Here is a 13,048-nt window from a genome sequence, read left to right as displayed (position 1 = left end):
CAAATATTCTCTAAGGTGTTCTTTGTTGCTTCTTTTTCCTCCTTTAAGTAAACTCTGCATCATGTTGCCCACAATTTTGATCATGCAAAAGTAATTTCAGTTTATAAGGTAATGCCAGAACCATAACTAGCATGTTTAGATTACAAAAATACCTACATTAACCTTTTTCACAATACTTATATTACTATCTTGGAATATAGAACAGCCTTTCACATTAATCTTTATGGACTTTCTTTTTTAGCCTGACCTCATTATCATTATTTTTATTAGTGTTACTATTATGTGACAATATGTTATCCTTTAATTTCTGATCTGGGCTGCCATGTGTCCACATTATGACTGTTTACATCTGTTAGTAGTACATCAAAATATATCATCTTTTTAATTTCTGTTTTTGGACTGGCTACTCTTTAACCATCCACAGACCACAGACTTTGCATGTCCTCTTAACCCATTCCTCCACACTTCTAACCTCCTCTGTATCATTCACATAACCTTTGTGGATATCTTCCCATAGGGGAGGTTCACTTCTCACTTAGCCAGGGTGATGAGAATCACAGAGCCAGTAGCATTATAGGCTGTCGTAAAAGTGGTTGCTGGAAATTTTTTTGTACATCATCAGAACCCTTATTCTCTGCTTGCATGCAGGGTGCCATACTGCAGTATATCCATGCATGTGTCTGAAGTATAGATATGTAACTTAAATGGAGAGTACTATAGTGAGAAAGAGCTCCATCCTCCACTAAAGTAGATCTTGTTACAGGTGTCTCAGTCCTCCTTCCCCATATCAGCCATCCAGTGCTTGAAGCCACAACATGTGACAAACAGAGCGAAAAAATTAAATATCTCTACACTAATCAAATGATCTAAATAATGATTAAAAAAGTGTCTAGCCTGGCTCCGTGGCACAGAGGGATGACTGGGGCTTGATTGGTGGATCTGTCATGATGGCGCCAGCCAGGAAAGGGGGAGTGAGGGGTCATAAGCCACTTTCCTCCCCCAGGTGGGTGTTGAGGGTTAAGCACACTGGGCAGTGTGAGTTCCTTGGTGCAGACAGCAAAAAAAACTGCTTGTGCTTTGAGGAGAGGGACAGGGTTTCCTGAAGGGAATGCTCCTTGCTGAAGTGAGAAGACATCCCTGCAGTCAGCCCACTGCACATCCTTTCTCAGTGCCCTCCCAACTGCTTGTGGGGGATAAGGCTGTAAAAAAACAACAACAGTCTCAAACCATCTCTGATGACTGGATGATGGCCCTTTCTATCAACCTCTGTCCTGGATGATGGGGAAAAAAGGCCAACTGGCTAGGAGGGGCAGAAGATGTAAAGTCAGTGGGGCAAAAAAGTATATGTCTGTTTATGATACCAAGAGATGTCCCTACAAACTAGAGCACAAGTCATATTGGATAGTATATAATGAGTGTTGAAATGTGGCACAATCTGGACTTATCTTATCAATAATTAGATAAGTAAATTCATATTAGCCAAGAATTAGCCTACAGGGATAACTGAGCACAGCATTAGCATAAAGGAGGAATTGGGCACAGCATTAACATCCAGGGGTAACTGGGCACAGTATCAGCATACAGGAATAACTGAGCATGGCATTAGTGTGGAGGGGTAACTGGGCACAACATTAGCATACAGGTGTAATTGAGCACAGCGTTAGCATGCAGGGGTAACTGGGCACAGCATTAACAAACAGGGATAACTGAGTATAGCATCAACATACATGGGTAACTGAGCACAGCATTAATATACAGGGGTAAATGGACACAGCATCAACATACAGGGGTAACTGGGCACAGTTTTAACATACAGGGATAACGGAGCACAGCATTAGCACAGAGGGTTAACTAGACATAGCATTAACATACAGGGGTAACTGAGCAAAGTATCAACATGCAGGATTAACTGAGCACAGCATCAACATACAGGAGTAACTGGGCACAGCATAAGCATACATGGGTAACTGGGCACGGCATTCACATAAAGGGTGACTGAGCACAGTAATCTTGCTTTCACTGCAGTTAGTCCACAGTACCATGGGCCTCAGAGGTATGTGCATCTTCTTTTCCTAATATATCATCTTCTACCTGGCCCCCTGCACCAACATCACAAACTAACCTCCCCATGCTTATTCCAGCAATTGCACTGCAGCTGACCTCAGGACCCCAGTGCACCCACCTTACTGCAGTATGTTACATAACCAACTTAGCTAAAGCATTTTCAACAACTTTTATTCACAGGAGATGCATTCAGCATCTAGGCTGTTAGTTCCATGGTCACTTTCCATGTGTATGAGAGACTTTATTATTCTCAAGACCCCTGAGCTAACATTTTACATCACTTTGCTGTAAGATAATCAAAATAAGGATAAATACTTACTGCATAGGCAATGTACCACTATGAAATGATAGTGCCCTCTCCTTTGACCATCATGTGACAAAGGCTGATAGGAAATCTTTTTATGTAGCCAGGCTAATTGACAAATACATATCATCAAAGTCTAAACAGGAAGTCCATCCATGCTCAACCTCTTTTTACTATTTTGCACAGGGGGTCGGGGTGACACTTCAACAGTGGCAACCATTTTGAGCCAAGGTTTACACCACCGGCTGTCTAGCCCTGCCACGGTAGTTCATCCGTACTACTCACTCACACCTACAGCTAATTGAGACTGTCCAATCCACCTACTGCATGTCTTTGGAATGTAGGAGGAAACCAGAGCACCCGGAGGAAACCCATGTGATTGCAGGGAGGACATGCAGACTCCACACAGAGGGCACCCTAGCCGAGAATCAAACCAGAGAACCTAATGCTGTGAGGCAACAACACTAACTGCTGCACCACCGTTGCCACCCCTCTAAAGAGGTAATCATCCCCTTATATGGATCAAGCCAATTATCAAGTACAACACCCTCTTTGAGATATATTCAAACAAGGAGAAAAGCCCAAATGGCTCCTAATAGAAAGAATCACAGCATAAAGTCTATGAACTATCAAAAGAGGCTGGAAGCTCTATTCTTTTATGCAGTGCCTTATAAACTTTTGAGGAGAGCTCTTTGTTTTGCTTACCTTGCCATTACAGACCCGATTGTCTTGAACATTCCGTATCTCCACAAGTCCAATTTCTCCCCCAATACTAGAACCAGGGACCTAAATTTTCACCAGCAAAAAAAAAAAAAAAAAAAAAAACATGCTGGAGGGACAGTTTTATAACCCAGATCCCCCAAACCTATGGAATACACTTCCCCTGTATATTAAGCATTGTGCATCACTACATTCCTTTAAATGTAACCTGGACGACTGGACGGGTTTTCACATATTTACTTGGGAACTGACTGGTATTTCTCTCCTGGAGAAAGGAGGTGAGGCCCGAGGGAAGGTATTGGCAAAGTGTGAATAGTCATAAGACTGAGTGGCCTTGGAATATCTAAGTGTCTATGAGTCTATAAAAATGCATTATAACTAGACCCCTCAAATTCATAGATTATCAGCCCTTTATTCTCAGAAAAAAAGTGTACTGGAAATCAACATTTTCTTTATTCTGTTTTAAATACAATTATTAATCAATTTTGGGAAAGACTTTGATGGCATTTCTTGTATTTTTATGATATGCCCTTTAATTTTTTTCATTAGAAAAATATACATTTGCAGTGTTTAGATATTTTATTTACATGATAGCTATTTTTAATACAGTGGTACTATAGAGGCTTCTCACCAAATGCATGAACAACTTAATTTTTCTCTTCTAGAAGATGATGATGATGATAATAATAATAATAATAATAATAATGATGATGATAATAATGAATAAAAGGGATATAAGAAAGTGGCAAGGAGAATTTCAAATAAAGTATGGTCCCTTACAAAAAATATCGTAATATATATCATAATCATAGACAATAATCTCAAATTTGACCTACAGGTCAACAAAACCATACAGACCATCAATAAGAAGCTTGGATCACTGTATAGAAACAAGACATTTTTAACCCCACTGGCTAGGACTGCAATTGCCCGATCACACCTACTCTCTACTCTCTTATATGCCTCGCCTGTACTCTCAAACCTCAACAAATCCGAACTAGGTAGGCTGTCCCATAGCTACAATCATATTGCCAGATTCACCACTGGCTCCACCTATAGAACCCACCACTGCCAGAACATTAAACAACTAGAGTGGCTAGAACTGCCCAGCTTAATTCAATTCAATCAACTCTTAATAGCGCACAAAATTTTGTACCACCCTGAGGATACCCCCTCACTTAAAAATATTATTAAGCCATATAGCAAGATCCCTACGGTCTGCCGATAAACTACTGGTCCAAACCCACAAAGCTTATAACTCTGCTGGTGAATCCCTGTTTGCCAACTTCATTGGCAAAACCTGGAATTCATTGCCAAACTATATAACCCTACAATCCTCCAAATGTCTCTTCAAAAAAAACCTCAAACAGTATCTCAAACTGAATTCGCTATGCCCATGTACCAACCCTGATTAAGTTATAAACTAAAAACATATTCTGCAATTATTATAACTTGTAACTACGTCACCAAGCTCTGCTTCCAATCTGATGTTTCTTACTTTTAATTGTCTGTCCATGACAATTGTGAGTCCCTACTAGGGAACACTACTAACCCATTGTATATAATCACTTTGTTTTTATAATTGTTTGCAAACTTCTGTGTAATTTATGTAAGTTTGTCTTTCTGGATCTTTTCTCCCCGGGCCTCCACTGAAAATGGGCATGTATCCAGTTGGACTATCCCGGTAAACAAATGTAAAATAAATAAATAAATAAATAAATAAATATTGAACATGCGTTATTTAACACAATCTAGATTTGCCCCAATTCAGAAAGTTAACCATGAGGTATACACCTTTCAGTAACCATTCCTGATTCAGAGACAGCTCTGCCATGATCCTGTAGCACAAAGCCATGCAACATCAAGGTGGGCTATCTCTACTGCCATATTAAATGTTAATGAGGCATTATATTGGAGAGGCATGTACTAATTAGCCATGTGCCCTCCATTGGAACTTCCCATAAAGTAGCACAACTACTCCTCGACTTTCGCAGTAATGAACATGGCCAAAAGGCCATGATTCTCCTTCACTGTAGTGGTAAGTGTTGTGGAGTTTGGTGGTCATGTATTATTATGGTGTGTGTGAGTGTGTGTATTTTAGAGGCTGAATGTATGAGTGCATGTTTGTCTAGGAGATAGCAGCAGAGGGATTGTGAGGGTTATGTTAGACATGGGCAAGGGGCCACTAACCACCAGGGATAACACTACAGAAATGGGCTAGGGGCTACTAACCACCATGGATAACACTTCAGACATGGGCCATGGGCTACTAGCCACCAGGAATAACCCTACAGACATGGGTCAGGCCAGACCACTTACCACCTGGAATAACCCAACAGACATGGGTCAGGGAGGACCACTGTTCACCAGGAATAACCCTACAGACATGGGTCAGGGAGGACCACTGGCCACCAGGAATAACCCTACAGACATGGGTCAGGGAGGACCACTGGCCACCAGGAATAACCCTACAGACATGGATAGGGGAGAATACTAGACACTAGGGATAAATTCTAGTGCCTTAAAGGCATTTAAACATCATGGGGATGGGGAAACTAGACATGAGGGATAACATATTGTACCTTAACAGCACTTAAACATACCAGGGATGGGGGCAAAATACTTCAGGGATACTCTATATAGAGTGCCTTAAAGACACAGTTAATTTAAAAATGGTCTAGAAAAACACTAGACACAGATAACAGTATAAGTAGAATGCCCTAACGGGATTTCCACCGTATACCATCCCACTTCCCTCAGAGGCTATTTGTTCTCCCCTCACCACAAGACTCCAGGCAGATACAAAAAAAAGAAAAATTAAAAAAAAAAAAAAAAAAAAGACAGCAATAGGGGTAGAAGGATTTGATCCCTGCATCTCAGTCAAAGTACACTGCAGACTTTAACTCACTTCAGAACTGCTGAGTTAGTGCAGCAGTTACTTTTTTAATATATATTAAGGATCTCAGGCTTTATTCAATGCTTACAACAGTCTGTGAAGTATGACAGAGAGGACAGGGAACATTATGTATGTCTCTTAACCTTGTAGTGCAAAAATCAAGACAAGACCAAAATAAAGGGTGGGGAAAAAAGAGGCATTTTTTAATTATTCCTCCTACAAATTTAGAAAATCACCAGTATAAATACTTTTTACACTGCCATGAATTTACTGAATGATACGAATTGTGAAACTCTAACGTCTGACATTAATTACTAACTGTAATCATCCAAGATTTATGAGGGCAGGAAAAAACAGATATCAGAGACATTCTGAAACACAGGGACTGGTATGAGGTATTTGGGGTGTGTGTGTGTTTTAATGAGTGTATTTTGTGTGGGGGAGTGAATGGAGGGGAATTTGTGCTAACACAATGTGGAGCCAGGAAAGTACGGATCTACACTTGCAATAAACAGTGATTCAAAGACATGCAAATTATCCGATCATGAGGCCTTTCCACATTGATGCTAATGCATCTCTGAATTGCAAATAATGCCAGCTGTGAGATTCTTTCTGAATCCTCAAGCATCTCTGCAAACTCCACATTCTTAATTTAATAGATGGTAGACCAGACACCTGAGTTATTTGAAACATATATAGAAAAATGATTCACAGTGTAGAAGTTTGACATCCAAAAATATAAAAAAATGAAAAATTATGTTTTCCTGCAATGCCTGACAAAAAACACTTTCTTTCCTGTTTTAACATAATATATTCCTAGTTCATATCAACAAAAAATTAAAGGGAGAGGAACATGGGACCCAGAATTTCATGTTTATCTGCATAGTTTTGATGTTGTCTCATTTCATTACATAAATGGATATTTTTTCTAATTTTGCAAACATCTGTGGCCTTTCCTTTCACAATTATTAATTTATTTACTTTTATGCTGCATAATAGTACAGATTGTTTTACTGCTTTGCATGCAGAAGCCGCGGTGGTGCAGCGGTAGTGTTGTTGCCTTGCAGCAAGAGGTTCTCCTGTTTGATTCTCGGCTGGAGCGCCTTCTGTGTGGAGTCTGCATGTCCTCCTTGTGGTCAAGTGGCATTCGAAAGACATGCATAGAATGGGCATGCCTTCGCTGAAGGTTGGGTGTTGAGTTGGCACCACAGCACCCATAAAAGAATCTACTGCCAATCATTAGTGGACTGGAGTTCTGCTGTGGCGACCCCGAACCAGGAAAAGCCAAACAAAGAAGAAAAGTTTTACTTCTTAGCATGATACTGCATGAAATAAGAAATATTTATATTTTTATATATCATGCTGTGCAGAGCTCTTTTTTTTTCATGCCATAAGACCCTGCACTGCAATTGTGTTGCTTTTATGGTTTGTGTAATATAATTAATAGATTTTATTGACCTGTACACTTTTACAATTTTTACCAAATCCTCAAATAAAACATAAAAACAGACTCTCAGTGTAATCTCTGTGCCATCAAAATATGAAGCCTTGATTATTACCTGATGACCTGAAACTGACTTAACACCCAGAAGCAGGACAAAACTTATAGGAAAGCATAGGGCCAAGTGCCCAGTGCTAGTATGCCTGTCCTTGTTGGAGGCATTACTATGTATCCTATGGCCAGTGTAACACCTTTAGGTCAAGCCACAGACATATGTTCCATGCAAGAAGGCTGACCTTGGTGGCAATGCTTAAACTGTCAAAGAGAGTATCACTGTCAATCTAGGCATAGCAGGTGTGCAGAAATATGCACCCACGTAAGAGCGATGTCTATCAGGCACTTCAACATGACTGATGTCCAATGGCTGGAGGGTTTAGAAAGCAGAATAATCTTCTGACTCCCCACAGGATGTCACATCATAGTCCCTGACCCTCACTTCCTTTGACAGAGAAATACATGGGTCAATGAAGGAGGTGACTCCATAGCCATGGGGAGACCTCCAGCCAAAAATAAGACCTAAAACTATAATCTCAGTGAATCAGTAACAAAGTGAAATGGCAGTCCCATACCTGATATGGTACTGGTATTGAACAAGTACCAAAAGGAGAGCTGAAGATTGGCATACATTTGAAAGCCAACACTGCTGGCCAGCAGCAACATGCAGCTGATCATGTGACTTGCTGGCTCAGCTGACACTCACATTTAATGATTATGTAACCTGTAATAAAATGTCCGCAGAAGGGATGGGGCATGACACCACTTAAACATGTGATTTACCATCAATGTATAAACTGGTCAGAAGTTGTTGATTACTGAAGTGTCAGTCTAAATAAAACTGAACAGTTTCTTCTTGGGAATGGTTAGTCATTTAACCCAATCCTTTTTTTTCAATTTCTTTATTAGAAATGGGAGTTCTTCTAAGCTAAAAACACATAAAGAAGATAAAAGAGACAGAAGAAGCTCTTGTGACAACCATGAAAAAGCGAAGTCCACTACGGAACATATTCAGGTAAACCAGTAAAAACAATGTGCTCTCAAAAAATATGAATCATTACAGAGCACAAAGAACATATGGTTTGTATTCAGATAATGAACAACATTAACAATAGCAAAAATGTACAGTGAAGTATTTATAGACAAACCAGTGTAAGAAACTTCACTGTGTGGAAGATTTTCAATCCATATATATCTAGTTAATCACTGTATATTAATCAGATCAGATAATGGTAGCAGAAGTAGCAAACTTAAACTCGTCCTAAGTAAAAAAATAATAAAAAATATATAATCTGAAATATTGTGCAGAATTAGTAAGTATTCAAAAGTAATCCAAGCAGGGTAGGTAGTCTGTTTCCAGTCGAAAATCCTTTATTAAGTACACAGACAAGCAATCCAAGTAAAACAAAAATAACAGAGTAATGGTTTCCTCGCAAACTAACTATATATATATATATATATATATATATATATTTATATATATATATATATATAAATATATATATATATATATATATATATATATATATATTTTTATTTTTTTACCAGGCAAGGGAGTGGTTTATTGTGTGTAAAACAAAGTGTTATTGGTATAGATGTTAAATTCACATCCCTTCCCCCATCAGTGTGACATTCGAGCTGGTCCTGCCCTGCTTAGTAGCTGTCATAATAATATAACCCTTATGTACTTTAAATAAAATTAATAATGATGTGGTACCTCTAATTTAATCAGATTATTTAATCTGTGATTTTATCCAAGCCAATATACTACTTGACTGGAAATATATAAACCTTAGACCATTTGGCAATCAAAAAAAAAAAAATATATATATATATATATATATATATATATATATATATATATATATATATATATATATATATATACATATACACTTTACCTGTAAAAAAATCCATTGTAAAAATTACATTCTATTTTCATAACCTATTGTTAACAAATATCACTTTTGTCCTTCTAGACTTCTTCAGGTCTGTGTACAAGAACCCCAAAAATTATCTACAAAAATATTATTGTATAATTAGTTAGTATTGTTATTACACATAATTTTGAATAAAGTGGAAAAAAGAACAAGAAAAAAAAATGTATGATGGAAACAAAAACTGATTTAACATGGTATTTAAAACCAACTGGAAGAATAAAATAAAATAAAATAAAATTAAATTAATAATGTAAACAATGTGACAATTTTTTAAGTTCCAGTACACTTTTAAGTGAACAGTAGTAGTTTAGTCCAGGCTTCCTAAAAGAGTTCAGCTTTAATTGCCACATGAGTTCATGTTTCTCCAGAATATTCAGGGTGTCTCCTTCAAGATCTCCCATGTCTATGCAATCCAGAATCTGGAACTTAAAACCTGTGTGTCTTTTATGAAGAGAAAGTTGTTTTGCTAGTGCATTATTTTTAAATCCAGAGCAGATTTCTGACAGATGACATGAAATCCTATACTTAAGTTTATTTACAATCCTGCCCACATAAAATGCATCACATTCATTGCACTGTGCCCTGTAAATTACTTTTGTAGTATTACAGTCACCGCCTGCACTGGTCTTAATGATTTTCTTTAAATAAGGGCAATAAAAATTATCACCTTGCTGTATAAATCTACAAAATGTATAATAAGCTTCACACCTTTTAGTATTTCTCTCATATGGTCTAAGTTTAAATTCAACAAAGCTTCTAATGTTCATGGCCTTCTTGTAAACAAAGGATGGGGCTTCACCTAAGATGTTAATCAGAAAAGGGTTTCCTGTAACAATGGCCCAGTTTTCTCCAATAACATTTTTGATACTGTGATAATCCAAAGTGTATGTCAGGATGCAGCTATTTTTGCATAGGGATGTTGAGGGAAGGTGCTTCAGTCCTTTTCAGTTCTATAATGGGTTCCAGGATGTTTTTTTAACATCTGACTTTCATAGCCTCTCACTAGAAAATCATTCTCTAAGTTGTTCAGGTTTCTCAAAAATGGTTCAATCTCTGTGGTAATTCTAGCTAATCTATAGCCCTGGGACTTTACTACATTATCCTTGGTTTTTGTAGGATGTAGACTTTTAATGTGGAGTAATACGTTAACCCACGTTGGTTTTCTGAATAGATCAGTGGTGATTCTGTTATTGTTGGTGTCTTTGAAAATCTGCATATCTAAGAAAGTGGTTGAAATATAGCTATGGGAAGAGGTAAACTTCAGGAAGGGGGTTGTTTGATTGAGGTAAGTGATAAAATCTCCAAGCTGCAAGGTGTCACCTTTCCACACAATAAATATGCCATCAATAAAATGTAAATAGTGTGTGATATGCTGCATGTAGTCTTCTATCTTACGCTACCTGATCTCCCCTTTATTACCAACATTCTGAACTCTTCATTCCTCTCAACTTATTTTATACACTGTACAGACACCTTACTAACAAATAAATCTCACTGAGATGAAGTTACTCTTCAGCCGCTTTATAACACTATAATATCATATTTATTTTCAATTTCATTACATTTTTTATTTGTTGCATGAATTGACACAATCATTCAGTTTGCTGTGTATTTTTATCTTGCACAATTTACTATATGAATACACTGAATTACTGTTATGCTGTTATTTATTTATTTATTTTTGCAACCTGAGCTGAGTCTAAAGAAAGTCCACTGGGATCAGTGCTGTACCCTACCTAAAATGCATTCATACATACAAATCATCAAATACTTTATTTTGGCCCAAGTCCCTTGTGTTGACCATTAAGTCCTGCTCTTCTGTACTGCTGTATGGACACATTTATTTCCATTGGATTAGAGCCCTTATGACCCATTCATTTCCAAGGCCAAAAGTCCAGCTGGCTGGAACAGTGAGTCATCACATGTTTACTGAGAGACCAGGGTTTTCTTATTAAACCCTATTCTTCTGTGGTCATGGCCACTCTTATCCAAGGGGCTGGCATGCAATGGTCCTTTGCAATGTACATCCATACCTCTATGAGTGATACACTCATTTGGCCCAGCCCCACTTATAGCCTACACTCTGACCAAGGGCAGAGTGTATAGACACACATTCCATGCCCCATGTCCCTTGCCCTGATAAGAGGCGAGCAGGCTAAACCTCATGATTACACTTCTCCCCCACAACAGCTTTATCAAGTTCATATACCACAAGTCAAAGTTGGGTCACCTGGATCATAATCAGGGCATTTTCTCTGTATGCCAGTAGAACTGCCTGATAGCATCAAATACTTTGAAGAAATCCATAGAAGCAAACACTTTGCTGAAGTCCAGTTAGGCTACATCCACTGTACTTCATTGGTCCACATATACTTTAATGTCATAATGCTGCCTTAGGATGGAAAAATGTTAGGCCACCCTTCTCTGTACTGTCTGCAGCCTAACAGTTCATTGAGCTACAAATCCTTCAGCAAACCTATGAGGTAGCTGTTTAGGATAATTTATGTCATTATTATTATTATTATTATTACTTTACAGAAATGAGTTTAATTTTCTTAGACTGAACTTTCCAGTCATCCTTCAGCCATGATTCCATCTGTGCAATGATGCCAGCTGTGTGGTATTCTGGACTCTAGGTGGTGTGCTGTTGAACTGGGTCATCCATTTCCTCACTAAACTTAACCTGATACCTTCAGAGCCTTTCAAACAATCCACTTGGCTCTTGTTTTGGTTCTTGCAAAGTTTCTTCTTCTCCTCCCACATTGCAACCTTCTTTGAATATGGACAGTTTTCTTTCCCCATATCAAATCAGAGATCTCTCATTTTCCATCCTTGGCAAGAATTCACATTAACTATTTCCGGTAATCCACAGTTTCTAGAAGGATCCTCTCATCCATCTACAACAGAGCACATTGTTGGGTGTCATTTTCATTCTTCTTGAAATAGTTATGAAAAATCCTGTCACAGCATTAAATCCTATGACTTTCTGTTTCAGTCTTTGCTTTTCAACTCGCCTTTATTTCCATTTTCCTAACCTCCACACACAATGCACTTCATGTTTTCATCCATTTTGTATTATCAAGTGTTTCTCTTGGTATGAATACCCACCGCTGCTTTCTCTGTACATTGTGAGGATTCTTTTGTATTGTCTGTTTTTCATCTTCTTATATACCTTTCAGTTGGCACCATTGCTCCTGTCGTCATCTTCTTTCATAATGGATTCCACTACTTCTGCCTCCTTATCCCACTCTGCCATTACCCTTGTCATGTTCCTGCTTGATGTGTTGAAGTCACCACCTCTGTATTTACATATGTCTACTCTGATTTGCTGTATTCATCTTACTGTGACCACATGCCAAACAAAATCTTTGTCAGTGTTCCACACCACATCCTGTACCCTTTTTTCTCTCCATGTTCTCTTTTCCCACCTGTACAAGCTCAAGAATAATTTTACAGCTGAAGGGGGGATCCTTATGCCCTGTACTAGCCCCACTTTTATGTGCATACTCAGGATGACCCTCTCCTTTTGAGCTTGATGTTTTGTGTCCTGGTTGACTAAAGATATTAAAATCCTCCATGATCAGAGCATTCACTCTCTTCTCTTATCACCTCAACTTTTCTGACAAAGG

The 13,048-nt window shown here is 38.2% G+C and overlaps 1 protein-coding gene across 3 annotated transcripts in view; it reads left to right on the top strand.

Annotated features, from left to right (window-relative positions):
* EGF (epidermal growth factor) overlaps positions 1 to 13,048 on the top strand; it is a 1,284,649-nt gene that overhangs the window by 1,144,994 nt on the left and 126,607 nt on the right. For 2 of the 3 annotated variants that reach the window (XM_044061467.1, XM_044061465.1), the window contains one exon: positions 8,389 to 8,494. The exons of the other annotated variant lie outside the window; for it this stretch is intronic. In XM_044061467.1, coding sequence (XP_043917402.1) covers positions 8,389 to 8,494 — 106 coding nt within the window. The remainder of the gene's footprint in view (positions 1 to 8,388; positions 8,495 to 13,048) is intronic. 3 annotated transcript variants of the gene reach the window in all.

Source organism: Protopterus annectens, chromosome 2.part0 (genome assembly GCF_019279795.1).
Source record: "Protopterus annectens isolate FY-2018-M chromosome 2.part0, PAN1.0, whole genome shotgun sequence".
NCBI lineage: Eukaryota > Metazoa > Chordata > Ceratodontiformes > Protopteridae > Protopterus > Protopterus annectens.
This window is presented reverse-complemented; position numbering and strand designations above follow the sequence as displayed.